The sequence below is a fragment of the Cydia pomonella genome, chromosome 9 (genome assembly GCF_033807575.1).
Source record: "Cydia pomonella isolate Wapato2018A chromosome 9, ilCydPomo1, whole genome shotgun sequence".
In the NCBI taxonomy this organism is placed as follows: domain Eukaryota; kingdom Metazoa; phylum Arthropoda; class Insecta; order Lepidoptera; family Tortricidae; genus Cydia; species Cydia pomonella.
Genome location: NC_084711.1, coordinates 13,989,637 through 14,006,792, shown reverse-complemented (window position 1 = coordinate 14,006,792; position 17,156 = coordinate 13,989,637). Strand labels below are relative to the sequence as shown.

The 17,156-nt window shown below is 38.4% G+C and overlaps 1 protein-coding gene and 1 long non-coding RNA gene across 7 annotated transcripts in view; one reads left to right on the top strand and one right to left on the bottom strand.

Annotated features, from left to right (window-relative positions):
* The window catches only part of LOC133520924 (Ca(2+)/calmodulin-responsive adenylate cyclase-like), a 133,392-nt gene that overhangs the window by 20,771 nt on the left and 95,465 nt on the right, over positions 1–17,156 (bottom strand). For all 6 annotated transcript variants that reach the window (XM_061855613.1, XM_061855617.1, XM_061855611.1 and 3 more), the window contains exons 8-9: positions 4,722–4,880; positions 348–492 (exon numbers count right to left, since the gene is read on the bottom strand). In XM_061855613.1, coding sequence (XP_061711597.1) covers positions 348–492; positions 4,722–4,880 — 304 coding nt within the window. The remainder of the gene's footprint in view (positions 1–347; positions 493–4,721; positions 4,881–17,156) is intronic.
* LOC133520939 (uncharacterized) lies at positions 4,777–11,169 on the top strand. Its single transcript, XR_009799834.1, has 2 exons — positions 4,777–4,898; positions 6,783–11,169. It is a non-coding gene; the product is annotated as an uncharacterized LOC133520939 (long non-coding RNA).

Sequence of the window (17,156 nt, the reverse complement as noted above, 5' to 3'; positions counted from 1 at the left end):
TTGGGGGAGTTTGCTGTGATTTGCCTTCTTAGAAAGGTTATTTTGCTATACAGTTATATTCAAAGACGGCTGCATATTTCCTGCGACCATATCGAGCTAAGGCAGATAACACACGGCACAACGTAACAGTGGATTTAGGTGATGGCAGTGGCTAGAAAAAGACGACTCGAATCATGTTTGCATAGAGGGAATACGTGCCTGTGCGACAGGGGCAATTAAGGACCCCATCCAAATATTGTTTATTTAAAAAAACACAACAATCAATGATTATCGCGGTGCCTAGTGTTAACCGCCTATGTTGAGTTGGTAGCACGAAATATGTATTCAGAGGTGTAGGATATACTGACTTTTCTCCGCCTCGGCGGTGGGATGATGAAGTAGGTTTGTATGGAGTGGTCGCGCAGGTAGGCGTTGCGCGAGGCACCGTGCCCGGGCTCGACCTCGTATGCGCCGCCCAAGCACTCCAGTGTAGCCTGTGTTACGTGCACTCGTCTGCAACGAAAGAAATAACATTAAAAAATAACGACGTCAATAATTTTATTCAATCTAAACATTTTTTTACAGAAGATACGAGTACGAGTATTGTCTGGTGCAGGATTGGGCTGCCGAATAAATGCTGCGAAGATATTATGAATACTACTCTAAAAATCTAAGGTAAATAAACAATAACTTCGTGTAGTTTATGGTCGACTGGCATAACAGAGTTTGAGACTGTAGTAGGAGTAAGCTATCGTAAATTCCTTAAAGGCTAAAATAAAATAAGTACGAGTATGGACCAATTTTTCAGTTTGAGTATAATACAGGATGTTTATTTAGTCACCTGAAATAATTTACGGCGAGAATATATAGGTCATACTGAGCAACTTTTAATACGGGATCAACCCCGAAATCGCGAAAAAAATTGGCTGTTTCATACATTTTCGCTGTCTGACTGAGTAAATTTTATTTTCGCGATTTCGGGGTTGGTCCCATTATGGGACTCCCATAGTAAAAGTTGTCCAGAATGACCTATATATTCAGCCCGTAAATTATTATTGCATGTGACTAAATAAACACCATGTATATTCTAAAATTCCAAAAGCCTTAAAAAACCCAAAGCGAAGAATAATATAATACAACAAATATTTACATACAACTGTAACCATATCTCAACTATAATCGACATCAATCGCGTGGAAAGGAAGTAATAAGCTTATGTCAATCGTTGATCGATTCTTCAGATCAAAGGACCAACTCGAATGTGTTCATTAACATTGGCCGGTCTATAACTGACTGGCATTGAACAACGTTTCTAACTATAGCTGAATTAGGTGTTTGGCAATAATTAGTTTCAAGCAGTCGCATTTTCAGTCAAGGTTTTCTTTTTAACTGCTATCAATTACTCAAAAGTCTAGTTTTATTATAACACAAAACACTCAGTTCTCAAGTCGTGAATTCGTATTTCATTACAAAGGAGTGTTCTCACAAAGAGGACTTTGACTCGATGTTCATTAAAAAGAAAGTTAAACCAAACAGTTAACCTTTTCTGCAATTGCAGTGTCTCCTACACAAAGAAAAGGATAATGGTCATCCGAATAGTGCTTGAATTGGAGACATTGAGCTGATTATTGCTTTGAGAGCATTTCAATTCAGAATGTTGCGAGGCAGCTTTTATTTATACAGTCCTTTGTTATCAAAATAGATTCTGAATCACGATGGAGTTTATCTATCGTTACAGTGAGTGATCCTTTACTTTTTATTTGTATTGTGACATACGTCGGGGTTACTACGGAAATCAACCTTTTGTATTCAAACCAAAAGTTAAATACGGGCAATAAAATATAAACCTCTAACTCTCATTAAATTTCTCAAATATTCCAGAAAGAGGTAAATTCGTCTTTGTACAGTCGCCACCAGATGTATCGGAACAGCCAAGGTATTCACGAATATCTGAACAACGCGTTTATTGTTAAGGCATTAAAGTGAGTGCAGATATTTTTGACCACCTTTGCCGTTCCTATACACAGTGTTTTTTTTTTATTTCCGTTAATTTCAAGGGTGCATCCCTGAGCTTAAATTAAGTAACTTCCTCAAAGACACCGGTATTCTAATTAACTCCATTTCGGAGATAATCAATAATTCATTTTTATCTTATAATACCCTTACGAGCGTGTACACTTGCTTTAGGGCCTATTTACATATTGATTAGTGTTTAGTACGAGTTCATACATTTGCTACTAAACGTGAGTACTACCTCGGACGATCGATGTTCGAAATGACATTGATATGTCAGAGTTTTCAATTGTTTAGTTGAGTTAAATGTTATGTCCGTGTTATAACAACGCTATATATAACATTTAATTAAGTACTTTTTATAAAAATAAAAATAATTAACTACTTATTCCATTTAGTTTCCATAAACGTACTTACCGATACCCCGAAGTTAACGAAATTCAATAAAAACACGGTGTATATCTGATGGCGACTGTCACACATGTGAAATGATACTGGTCTTGTTGTGTTTTGTTTATTTTTCTGTAAAATGTTTCACTTTGATTTAATAATAATGAATAAATAAATATTAGTTATAGGATATAATTACACAATTTGACTACGCTCAATAAGGTTGTAGGTAGGTACGTAGACAAGGATACATATAATATATAAATACTTAAATACATAGAAAACACCCACGACTCAAGAACAAATATCCGCGCTCATCAAACAAATAAATGCCCTTACCGGGATTCGAACCTGGGACCATCGGCTTCATAGGCAGCTAGGGCCACTACCTACTATTAGGCCAGACCGGTCGTCGATTTTGTAAGCACAAATAAAATCTTCTACAGTGTATTCATTCAATTACGTGTCATCATGTAGACAAACGTCACGTCAGCAATACGATTAATAGACAAACTAGATGTATCATAATGTCAGTTGATCCGTTCGTTACTGCGATTATTGATGAAAATCTCATTACAAATGATATTTTTCAGTGGTTATTTGGTTGATTTGAATACTTTGTGAGTTTCTTTAAGTATACAACAACATTTTAAGTGGTGATTATACCAAGTGTCATTCCAGAGAAAAGTGTGATAATGTCTTCGAGAAGTGTTTGTTTACATGATAGGACAAGTAAGGATGAATACACTTTCGGTGCATGTGGAGTAAGATTTTATTTTAAAATACCTATCTACGAGTATATAAGAACACACCCAATTTCCAGCGTCCTATCAAACTTTATTCTAATATTGCCAATTAAAAGGTAATAACAAAACAAATTAACTTTTTGTTCGTTTAATGATAGTCCTACCTATCATCAAACGAAACATTTTAGGGATGCCTACTTATAAGTAAACCTATAACTCAGGGCACTTATACTAAAGTAACGTAGCAAAATATTTTATCGACAATTGGGTACTTGACACATGTTGAATATTATAACAGAATTCAGCTAAATGGATAGAAAATGAGTCATCTATTATACATAGATGGATTTTTTTTTTTTTTATTGGGATATAAAATAATATAAGGCTCCAAGTCTCAAAAAACATTTCTTATACTTTCAAAAAGAAAGAAGAAAATGGTACCATTCGATTCCTTATATTTTATTGAAAAAGAAATTGTATGATAACTATACACATAAACACAATATTTAAGGGTCAAAATGGCAATTTTATTGATCTTCCATACATTTAGGACAGAGTGACGTCACATAACAATATCATTTTGTTAGAGGCGTTTTAATCGTCGAGTACAAGCGTCAAGACTTTAACTCTCATTTCTGACCTTTGTGTTGCTAAATGCCATGAGTCCTATAGAGACATTTGATCCTCAGAAAAATCAAGATCGATTGACATTATTGACAAAGAACTGTCAAGTAGCCAATTAAATATATCGATGTTACTGTCAACATCTAAATGTTAAATAAATATATTTATACAAAATCGCTTTGTACAGGTACTGCTTCTTAAATTCTAAAAAATGTTTTTTGGAACGATTTATTTTATTTTTATTTTCCACATTAGCACTAAATGTTTTATTCCATTCATTTTATATCGTTATTTATTATTTCTTAATTGATCGATATCAAATCCCTAGAATGTGCCCCGAGTTATCACAGGTTTGCTTATGAGAAATTTACAACAACCTGAGGTTTTTTTACGGGAATATTGTATGACTTCTAGTTTTAGATTCGTATTACTTTCGTTTGATAGTGAAACGATCGGCCTGGATGTACAACAAAGCGTGGGCATTATGTAGCATCGGTTCATGTAAGGCTTCACGAAGCGTAGGTGCCTACATAAAATAAATTCTAATCAATATAGCTTGTATATCAGGAGTGAATACCTACAAACATATACACATACAATCATTCTATGCAGGGGGGTAGAAATTGAATAAAAGCCACCCATGTGGAACAAAACCTTTGACTTTCAATATCACTGCGCTCAGAACTACGAACAGACAAGATTACTCTTCTATTCCTAAAAGCACTATACAAAGAAATTACGAAAACTGCACTCTAGTAATGTTAACCCTGCCCCGACAACGGCCACCGCATCGTGTCACGTGTCGCAAAAATCAAACCAACTGCTGACCGCGCCCGCTTCGATTCACGCCACGCCTCCCAAACACCATGTGTTAAGCTTGGACACCTCCGCGGGTATCGATGGGATTTTTCCGTTTCGACCATCTAACAATCCATAGGACACCGTGTAAGTTAAGACTATATCACGTACCCAGGCTCCCCGCCCGCCTCCATGTTGTTGGCGAGCGTGACGTCGTTGGACCACACGTCGTACTGCCACTTGCGCAGGCCCAGCACGCCGCACAGCACGCGCCCCGTATGGATGCCCACTCGCATGTTCAGCTGTACATCAGTCGCTTCTACTACAGATCTGAAACAATAATAGTATGTATGTATAATAGTACATGCTTAATTATATGTAAAATGACGAAATTTCCACGATTTGCCAAGGAATCTGTTCTAACATCTGGAATCTATTCTATAAATGACACATTGAGAGAATCGAACAAATTCAAAAGCGATTCCTGATTTTTCTTTCGTACGTCATCAGCTTCGCTCGCTAAACTCATACAACGCTTGCTCAAAACATTTCAACATGATAACTCTAGAGGACTGTCGTTAAATTTCTGACGGTTGGACAGTTCCTCAACAAAATTCGCTAGCCAACTTTCCGTCTCTCTCATGTAAAACCAGTAGAACTAGTTTTAAATCTCATAACATTGTACCTATAATATGTTAAGAGCATTATTTAAACATAATAAGAGAGATATATTAAAAACGACACATTATCAGTTTTACTGCTTGTCCGTGGATAATGAGGATCTTGATTCCTGACCATATTTTAGTCATCTCAAACGAGCTCAACGAGGGTGCGGAGTGTTAGGGTCTGCAACGTGCATGTAACTCCTCTGGGGTTGCAGGTGTACATAGGCTAAGGAGAGTGCTTACCATCAGGCGGACCGTATGCTTGTTTGCCACCGACGTAGTATTTAAAAAAAAAATTGGCATTATTTATTTATTGAGGACGTGTTTTTCTGCTCTATACAGTACAATCAAGATTTTTGACCACCACACACATGAATGGTTAAAACACAATTGCACAGACATAGATTAAGGGCTCGTTTAAATTTCTAAAATATATTCTTTTATACTTTTGTACTCAAAGATTTACTATTACTCTGTTTATACGAGTAACTCGCCAAGGTGTTACTCTTTTCAATATGTAACCCTGGTACTTTATTTTACTAAGAAAGTAGCAAAAATGTATTAAACTACTTAGGTTAAGATTTACGAGTATGTAAGCAATTACTTTTGGTATGCATGCATGTCGTGTTTTCCGGTAATTGGGTGAATACTCGAGCAATTTGTTTTATATTCATGATTATCTACAAGTATTACAACAGTTGCCAAACCTTCAACCAAAATAATTTTTAAGAAAAAAAACCGACTTCAATGAGGGAGACCGGTGAAAGAAAGATTATTGTTGATTTTGGATTTCATACAATAAAATTAAAAAGACAGCGCCCTACGCCTAATTATGTAGAAAAGGAGGTAAAAGGAGGTTTGTCACTGCACTGACACATTTCAGTTTTTTTTTATACCACGACGGTGGCAAACTAGCATACGGCCCGCCTGATGGTAAGCAATCACCGTAGCCTATGGACACCTGCAACACCAGAGGTATTACATGCGTGTTGCGGACCCTTTAAAAACCTGTACACTCCTTTTTTGAAGAACCCCATATTGTAGCCCCTCGGGAAAACCTCGGCAGGAAGCTCATTCCACAGCCGAAGCGTTCGCGGGAGGAAATTCCTCTTACACCGCACAGTACGCGACCATTTAGGTTCTAGGATGTGAGGATGAACACCCTGCCGACGGCGAGCGGTGCGGTGAAGATTTTTTTTTATACTACGTCTGTGGCAAACAAGCATACGGCCCGCCTGATGGTAAGCAGTCTCCGTAGCCTACGTACACCTGCAACTCCAGAGGAGTTACATGCGCGTTGCCGACCCTAAACCCGACCCCCTCGTTGAGCTCGTTTGAGATGACTAAAATATGGTCAGGAATCCAGATCCTCATTATCCACGGACAAGCAGTTAAAAAAAGCAAAAAAAAACAAAGCAAGTTATTTGCTGGTTGACTGGCAAAATACCCGCAATAGTATCTTCGACTGTATTTAAAATAAATTATTTCACACCATGCATGAAATAATAATAAAAATGCCCATAAGTTTGCTTAAAAGAAATAATTATAATAATCTTTAACATTTGAGGAGTTGCCTCTATTCGTCATGGACCCCATCATCAGAACTCGAACTAGACAAAAAATTGCCTTAAAAATCTAATTTGCTTCACAAACACAGCGAAGAGGACAAATCGCCAAACGTGAACTATGCGTCGTTGAAGAGTTCCCTCATCATCATCAGTTCCACTTCATCAATCGTCACTTTTTAAATGTATGCTCTTCACATTTGAAGAGTTCCTCATGGATCCCATCATCAAGTCGGTTAAAAACGTTATGTCCATTATGAGGTTCAAATATCAATCACACGCGTGAGCCCTGAAGTTCCAAGTTCCCATAGAATGACTTTTCAACTAAAGTACAATACCACTATGCTACTAACGAGCAAGTTTTCTCATCAAAGTGTTTATCCTCATCACCTTTTTGTTTCAATACTTATAAACTTTATAATATTTACAAAGTCGGATTTTATAATGACCAATAAGTTATTTTAGACGTACACTGCAGTGGTTATAGAAGCGTTCTTTCGGTAGAACTATTGTGGTAACTGAATGGGTTTGATGACTTTTATGTCGATACTATTGACGCCGCGTATTAGGACACGTCACGCAATACAATTAACTGACAAGCCCAGGAACAGTCCCGTGAAACTTAAAATATCAATTTGGGTCAAGGACAAAAGCTTGTTTTACAATACTGAGAATATATCTCAAAAATAATCTTTAAAAATCCTTAATGAAGGACACGTACTAACGTAAGTCATAAAGAATATGCGTTTAAAAAATACTGAAAGACGTCTGAAGAAGTTTACCAAATCGACAAGCACTTCCAATTCCAACAAAACAATATATTTTCAAGATTAAGTAGGTACTAAAAGTCTTACTCTTCTAGTATATTTTACTACTCTTTCTAGTGACTTTCACTAAAAAATTAACGGGCATTTGGATAAACATGAAGAAGATAGATGTATCAATGTAGGTGGACTGCATCCATCTGTCTGATTACTCGCACATCTGATCTATTTATTTAACTCAATTTCAAACTGAACTAAAGAATGTAATCAAGGAATCGTAAGTAAAACAAACTGCGCTATCAACTGGCGATTTCCTGCTTATAAATCAGAGTATTTCAAACAGAAGCTTGGTCTGCCATTCTTCAAACGGGTGAGGTTTCGAACGCGGACTAATCGCTTGAATTCTGTAAATACCAGCCAGATAAAGACGCGATAACAGTACGATGATTTACAATGCCAGTAATTACGTATAGCTACTTTATCCATTATGGTTTTAAGTATGTACCTAATATCGAAGAAAGTTCATAAACACTGAAGACATAAAGGAAGCACTATCAATTTCATTTCGAGACTGTGGCCATGACCGATCGAAGGTCGACGGACAAAACGTCTGACATAACTTCAAAAGCCAGAAACCTCATAAAATCATGTGTGTATTATGCTTTCAATGTATTAACGAGATCGTAGCGGTTAATAATTTAGAGTATCAACAGCAGAACGCCTGCCCCGTTGGATATTTATACGCAAATAATAACCAAATAACGAATACAGTTATATTGATAAAAAGCGAAGTCATCGCGCCTAATGGATGAAAGCTTCATAATCCAGACAGAAGGAAATAATTTATTTTATGCTTTGTTAAGCCTCTCTAATACCAAACCTTTTTGCCAAAACATCGATTAGAGCCTACTCAATTATTTCGTGTTTATTTTCACTTAATCTAATAACTTCCCTTTTTATGTCGCAAGGTTAGTCTAACAACTTCCTGGTGTAACGGCGGGCCTATTAATAGGCTGATACTTATTAATTACAAGGTAATCTAACAAACTTAACGTTTACTTATTTATGAATCGTGATAAATAAGCTCCAGTTAATTTAGCTACGTATTTTTACAGCCGCAACTGGGTTTACTGGCGACAAATTAATCGAGGTTATAGCGTTTTTACGACCGTTTTGATTCATGAAAAGTGTAACGTCGGGATGTCTGTTATTAATCGACACAATGCCTGGCATACGTTCGCTTATTACTTTTATGGTGTTTAGAAACAGTATAACTAACTATAGTACTTATTTATTGCTTCTACACAATTGTTATATCCACTACAGTAATGTACTAACTCGGGGCCGCCTTCTGAAAGCATAAGCAATAGGCATAAGTTACCAAATGAACGCATGTAAATTAATTAAGTAGCTGAGCAATTAACGTAACATAAATTAATCAAGGCGCAGACTGGGCGCGCATAATTTTTCATTAGGAGACGACGGCAGATTCGCAGGACCGAATTAAGATTCTCGAGATAACTAGCTTTATTTCCCCTTTAGCGTTAATTGCCAAAAAGTTATTACTCCTTAACGAAACAAACCAAATGTCTACTAAATTGAAATGGATACCAAAAGCCGTATTTATTTTGAAAGCATCGTTTCAGGAATCGGTAAACGATAAAATTGTGGAGTAGGTTGATTGTGGAAATGATCTAATTGGGCATTGTGTTGGAATATAGTAAAAGTAGGTCAACAAGAATTATTAGCCTACAAGACAGCCGTATTCCGCTCCAGTGACTCCCTGTCAATAGCACAGCCAGAGCCACGCTACCTGAAAGGAAACTCGAGCAAATATGGGTAATCCGGACCTCTGTAAACTTAATTAATTTAAATGTATCAACTTTGTATTTTATCATTTTAGAACTTTCTTTGTTGGAGGTTACAAAATACTACGGACTGAGAAAACAAATCAAGTTACTGTTGAAGCTCAGTTTTATATATGAATATTTATCGGGTACCGGAATCCAATATCGGAGCGTCGAACCGCTTCTAACCCAAGACAAACTGGGATTGTTTAATAATATATCTCTGCCTACAAACTCCAGTAAGCTACAAATTTGTATTGAAGATCGGTTACTAAGTTCAATCTCAAAAGGTAAACTATTTTAAAAGTATGTAGCAATATCAATTACTATAATATGTGTAATAAGCCCAATAAAATAAACATCCCGTTAAGTGTAAACTAAATACTATGCTGAGTGAGTAATTGGCTCGCCAAATAGGGCTTAAGTAGGTAAACAACTACGATTGATACGCAATTTGTACCCAGTAGTTGTAAACGCACTGATGTGATGTGCCTAACTAAATTGAATTATAATCCTAGACCGACGAGAGCCGATCCGCAGCCCCACAGACGCCGCCTAACACAATTATGATATGTTAATTTCGCTTTGTCATAATCATAACTGCTACGAAAAACTTGCAAAGTCAAGCCGGGAAACAGATGTTTTGTCTTACAGGGATTTAACGGAAGTCAATTACTGAACCACTTTTTCACTTAACCCTTTTCCAGGCCGCACCAATCTACAAGGTTTCCCAAAAAATCCAAATATATTCCAATTAATCCAGCTTTGATGATTCATTTGAAGACAAGTAACATTTCCTGAAGGTGTAGTCTAATTTGAACCTTAAATCGGAATGCTAAAGTTGAAATTCTAATGGCACGTATGTGAGCGATAAATCGTACTATGCCTGGAAAAGGGTTAAGGTTTGTTGAAGAAAACCTTTGAGATGGATAAGGTTGCGCTATTTCTGTGCCGGAAATTTGTGTTTTAATGTAATAAGTGGACGCGAATGTAACATCACAAACACTGAATATGGGGCATATTAGTTTGCCTTTTTGAGCCCTCCTCTCGTTCCGACACATGTCAGATACGGCAACCACCCCTGAATATGGAATTACTCGGATCACTTGCTCTTGGGACGAAACGAAAACTTGTTTGACACACTGATCTACGTTATTTGATGTCGTATTACGAAACAAACATTAAAGGGCCACTTTAGCCGGGTCGGGAGTGAACCCTTCCCTTAGAAACTTGTTAGTTAAGGAAGGAACTAACATTTCAGTAATTTAATTGATTGGTATGCTTATACGAGTATAATAAATTTGTCGCCTAGGACTAGGGTTTCTTCTCGAGAATTTTCGAGGCGAGAAATTTGTACTTTGTCGAGACGGGAAAAAAAATTCAATGACTCGAGAACTTGAGAAATAAATCTCGTGTGATAAGTAAAAAGAAAACACGGGTATAACACGTGATGTGTCTAAAGTGTATTTCTTTATGTAGTTAAATAAATGTAAACAATGTTTTTTTTTTTTAATTTTCAGTTACTTAAAACATTTATTAGTTAACCATCCAAATAAAAAAACTGCCTCGATCCGTCCCCTATCGTTCTGGCTTCTTCTTGCAATTTTCATGATTTGAAACTTTTGAACTTAACTACTACCCTCTAATGTCTAAAGAATTCGTCTCGTTTTAGATTCATTACTAGGTTACTTCTTTTTTAATCGTATATGATTCATAATTGTTCCATATTTGCTTCGGCTTATTTTTTAAGTGTTTTTCAATAAAATTACATGTCAGGATTGCTTACTTTCTTTTTGATGCCAAAAAAACCTATAGTTTTTTCTGTTTGTTGTTGAATTTTTGATTTTTAAGTATAATTTATGGTAACTGTACATTTACCATTTGTTTGATTATTGATCACATCTACGACTCCTATGAGTCTGATTTGTAATAAAGCAAAACAATGAATATAATATAACATGGTGCATTGAAACTTTCAAAATTTCCCGAGAAACCTGGTCGAGAATTCCCGTGTCTTGAGAAATAAAAAAGGTTGTGAAACCAGAAACGTAGGGTTTTTGTGTAGGACTGATAATACAAACTTTGTTTCGTTTGAGGCTAGATCGACCTATTTCATCTTTTGAAACCAAAAGCCAAGATAAATACTATTGTAAACGAGTTTACGATAGAATACCATGTAAACAGGGTGAAACATTTCTGTGGGCTGGGCTGAAGGGATAGTATTATCTAAGTGATCTACAATAGACTTATTATATTCGTAAAGCTGGTTTAAAAAGTAAAACAAAACCATTAAAATAAAATATTTTAAATTTCTGAAATGTATGGGAAGATCCGCAGATCCGAATAATTTCATACATTTCGGATCCGGATTGCAAACCCTAAACGTATATCAACCAACGTTATTGATGTCCTGTGTAACGTTATGAATGGATGTTTTTTTCCTGCGTAGACGTGTTCGTTTAGTCTGTTCTACTTTCCGTTTCGCGTGAAAAAACTTTCGTCACTCCAAATAGTTAAATACATTTGATGAACTAGCCACCGTCGGAGTACCCTTTGCAAAAGCCACCGGAAATAAACTTGTCGGACAGGACAGTTTGTGGGTAGTAAAGCCTGAACTCTTTGGATTTTGAAAGGGTGACAGCCGGCACGTTTCATTATTTTAGAATGATTTGTGTCAAAATGTCGGCGCGCCTGTCTTAAACTATATAAGCCTTGGTCCTTCAGCACACCTGCATGAAATAAGATCTTTTTCGAGCAAGTGTGATGAAAACGCCTATATAATAGAACGGGAGTTGTAGCAACATTGTTGCACAGTAAATAATAGTAAGCAAAACGTAAATTATCCTGGAAGCACGAATTCTTACGTACGGAAGCGGTGCTGCCGCTGACGTAAACGAATTCCTGCCAACACTAAATTTCAACTACGGCATTTATTAAAGTTATTTTTCTCAAAACTGGTATGAAATGATGACATGATTTACGGAAAATTAGGTCCGGAAATACTACATATCAGGGTGAAGATGATATGTAAAGGAATTTCATACTGCCTTACACACCTAGGACTGTAAAGCAACCTTCTTATATTTTTAACGTCAAATTCTGACACAACGTCTTGGCATCTAACCATCAACTAGCTTCTACCATCAGTTAGCTTGGTACGGTGATCTGTTGTGCATATTCGTTGCTAAGCAACGGCGGTGGCGCATCGCGCAGGCGCGCGGACTTACGCGCGTAAGGTTGTACACCGCTGGTAGAGTGGCGAGCCGAGTAGGTCGCCACAAAACAAATTGACTACATTTTTTTTGTTTTAATTGCAAGTTTGAGAAAAGCACTATACATATCTCGGATATAAACGGGGTTGCCGGCCGCGTATCTCTATCCGGCTTCGCTACGCTCAGCCGTATATATCTACTTGGTCTACAACCCTACGTTTCCCGGCCTCTATAGTAATGTACTAATAGTAAACTACGATCGTGGTACAGTCAGCATCATTAGTAGCATATGAAATAACGCGTCAAAAATACCTGCCACCCTTGATTAATTTTCCAAATAGAGAGCCGAGATATAGCTCGACAGTTCGCGCTCAAAAGTATTAGAAACAGTTAGATTATTCGATATATTTAGAGAAATATCTCTTTATATAGATAGATAGACAGATAAATTATACAATTTGCGTTCAAAAGTATCAGCAACATTTTAATTATCTATATATACGCGTCAAGCGTGACAATCTTCATGTTGGAGGCACCGTTTATCGTGGAGTTGACAAATTTAGGTACCTCGGATGCACGATTACCGACACAAACACCAGAGAGGAGGAGATCAACATACGCATCCAAAACGCCCTGCGATGCAGCGCAGCCCTCCTATAAGGTGTTGGCGTCCAAGCTTCTCAGCAGAAATACTAAGTTACGGGTATATAAAACTATAATAAGACCAATCCTTATGTATGGCTGCGAAGCTTGGACACTCACACTGAAAGAAGAGAGTCAGCTCCTGGTAGCGGAAAGAAAGGTGTTACGGAAGATCCTGGGACCTATCAAGAGAGATGACGGCACCTGGAGGATCAGTAAGAATGCCGAAATCGAGGAGTTAGTGGCCGAACCCAATATCATCGGCGAAACGAAATGCCACAGACTTCGCTGGTTCGGCCATTTACTGAGGATGGGTGAGGATCGAGGTGCTAAGAGAGCTTATTTGGGACAACCGACTGGCCGCCGTCCAGTGGGTCGGCCCAGATACCGCTGGAGCGACAGTGTACAGGCGGATCTGTGCCAACTCAAAGCCGATAACTGGCAGGAAGTGGCACGGGATGGGGACAGGTGGCGTTCTCTCGTTTTGGAGGCCAAGACCCTCTTTGGATCACTGCGCCACAATAGTTAGTTAGTTAGTTATATATACAGACATATAATGTGTAAAAATCGTTAAAGTTTAAAACAGTGTAATGCACTGTATCAAAGAGTCCTACTTTTTTCCAATTCTGTCCAGAGGCTTTTCCAAGCGAACAATGAATAGCCTTTTTCAGTTTTGAAGGGAGATTTATCGGGCGATAAATCAACGACGCAATTTTAATATAATACAAATCACCGATTAAGTAAGGTTTTCATCGCATATTTGCAGTATCACATGGCGTTTTGCATGACTTAAATAATTGCTTCATTTGAATTAATTTTAAACGTCTAACTTCCTGCATTTACATGAACTTGCACATCTGACCTTCCCGCAGTTCCACCAATATTCAAAATCATTTCTTGTGGAGCGTAACTTAGAATAACGAAATTATTTTTTGGCTGTTGATACAATGTTAAGTATAAATTACTCTTAGGACTTTGCCCTTGCCAAATATAAGAAGGATAATTGGATATTTAATTAAACGGCTACATATTCAGTATCGTCACGTGAATTGTAATCGGGATTACTTCATAATCCTTGCGAGTGGGGCTTCGTGGGCCCAAGCCCGTAATCCTCGGCCTCGGCATTGTTTGCCGGATGCCGCATGCACGTTATTGCACCAGTATGTTTGCTATTTCAGTATCGTATCGGCCTAATGTAATATTGTGCTTCAATAAGTAACACGCTAGTACAGAGGGCTGCATAGGCAGAGCAATTAATCATGCAAAAAGATTTTTTTCCAAATCCGTCATAGGGGCACTTCTGTACACTAGCGTATATTTCTTTTTTTTTCAACCTTAGGAAAAAGCTCCATCTGCTTTTAATTGCCGAAACAATCGCTGCCTTGTGGATGAAATTATCAATTGTTTATAAAAAAAAGCTCGTGTACGGAATTGTCCCGATGACAAATTTGTCCGCAATGACCTTACACTAGTTTTTTAAGGAACCCCATATTAGGCAGGTATATCAGCGAAAATTAAAAAAAAAATAATAATAATACGAAATCATCTTTTGTGGCACTTAGCCTAGCCTCCGGTGGCGGACTGCGTGGTCACATTTTATTTACGACATCTACATATTTCAGCCTACAATGTACCTGGGCGTTATTGACGTGACTACAACACAAATAAAAATGTTTACTAAATAGAATAGCTCGAATTGTTCTTTATTTGTATTAACGGCTCTTTAAAATTCCTAAAAATTACATATCTACAGCGAGTGGGCCGAACGCATGCCTGAACCTTCTACATATAGATAATTTACAATACATTCGCATGTCATCTGTATAAACTGGCCATTCACCTTACTCAGGTTTGTTACTTACACGAACTTAACTAGCTCGTCTACTGACAGTGCAGTGTAACATCTCGTCGCGGTTTAATGAAGATATAGCTCTGTTAGCCCAGTCCTCTGTGAAGAAGCGCTGGTGGCCTAGCGGTAAGAGCGTGCGACTTGCAATCCGGAGGTCGCGGGTTCAAACCCCCGGCTCGTACCAATGAGTTTTTCGGAACTTATGTACGAAATATCATTTGATATTTACCAGTCGCTTTTCGGTGAAGGAAAACATCGTGAGGAAACCGGACTAATCCCAACAAGGCCTAGTTTACCCTCTGGGTTGGAAGGGCAGATGGCAGTCGCTTTCGTAAAAATTAGTGCCTACGCCAAATCTTGGGATTAGTTGTCAAGCGGACCCCAGGCTCCCATGAGCCGTGGCAAAATGCCGGGACAACGCGAGGAAGAAGGGAAAGAAGCCCAGTCCTCTGTGACTAGAGCTTGAAGCCGACATATGTTGACGCCACTAGTCTATTTATATACCTTTTGTGAACAACTGGCCGTGTTAATTGAAGCTCGTTTGCCTGGTAAGCGGTATAGCACTGGGAACATCCCAGTATTACACTCATTGCGTGATGCGCCGGACTTTCTCACGGCCTTATTTTAAGGAAACAATTCGGGTCAAGAGCAGTGTTTATTGTTTAAAAACAATGATGACGACATTCTTAGTTTAAACACAAACAGTTATAGATATGTACATATGTTTGTTAGTAACCGTTTGAATTCAAAGTCGATTTTCGAATATATCAAGTTTTTATACATATTTTAAAGAAGAGAAGAAAGAAAAGAAAAAAGAAGAAGAAGATCGCTTTATAGCGATAAGTCCGCCTGTTGTTACCTACTAATTTAAGTCCTGTCTTGGTTTGTAATATGAGCTTTTCTTTAGTAGTGCACAATAAAGAATTTTATTCCTTTATTCATTTAAAATCTTAGATTAGGTTATTTATAGTATGAATATAAAAGTAGAATATAAAAACACAAAACAATACAAAATACATACAAACACATTATAAAAAACCTAACCTAGGGTGCTACCAGCAGCGGGGCAGGACCCAAGCTGCCGGTGGTCAGGGCTGCAGAGAGAGGCACCGCCGGACTATACGCGCCGTGTCCAAGATCACCGCCTTCTGCATCTGACCCTTGATCCAACCACCTAGCGACTCTCTCAAGGTGTTGATCGAGACTCTTCGCTATGAGACTGTTCACAGAAATGACTACCGGGACAATGCTCGTCGAATCAACATCCCACATGGCGGTTATCTCATGAGCCAAGTCTAGGTACTTACTGGACTTGTCCTTCTCGGCTTTCACGAGATTCTCATCACGGGGAATGGTGATGTCGACGATCACGGCCCAGCGATGCGCTCGATCTATTATCACGATGTCAGGCTTATTGGTTACTATAGTCCTGTCAGTGATGATATATCGATCCCAATAGAGCGTGGCACGACCATTTTCGAGAACTGGCGCAGGTGAGTACTTGTAGTACGGTACTTCGCGGTCCACAAGGCCGTATAGAAGAGCAAATTGCTGGTGAATAATCCTGGCTACGAGATTATGTCTGTGCAAGTACTCGCCGTTAGCAAGATGAGAACAACCGGAAATTATATGCCTGAGTGACTCTCCGGGACGGCGGCATGCCCGACAAATGTCGACCGTACCGTCCTTCAGGATATATTTCCGATAGTTGTTCGTCATCATAACTTCGTCCGCAATTGCACAGGCAAAACCCTCGGTTTCTCCGAAGAGGTCCCCGAATCGTAACCAGTTCACCGACGCGAGCAGGTCCACGGCGAGTCCCGTGAGGGCCTTGTAGAACCGCCCGTGTAGCACCTTACTCTCCCATGCCGCCTTATGATCCGAAGTACTTAGTACCACAGGTTTGCGCCAGTTCTCGTTTGCCAAGGAGAGAGGCGTGAGGTTTCTGTCTACTGCCACCACATCACAATGCATCCCACAATCGTTGTCGAAGCCTCGACCTCCACACTTCCGTGGGATGTACAATCTCATAACTGACGAGCGTGGGTGCAGCATACGATGT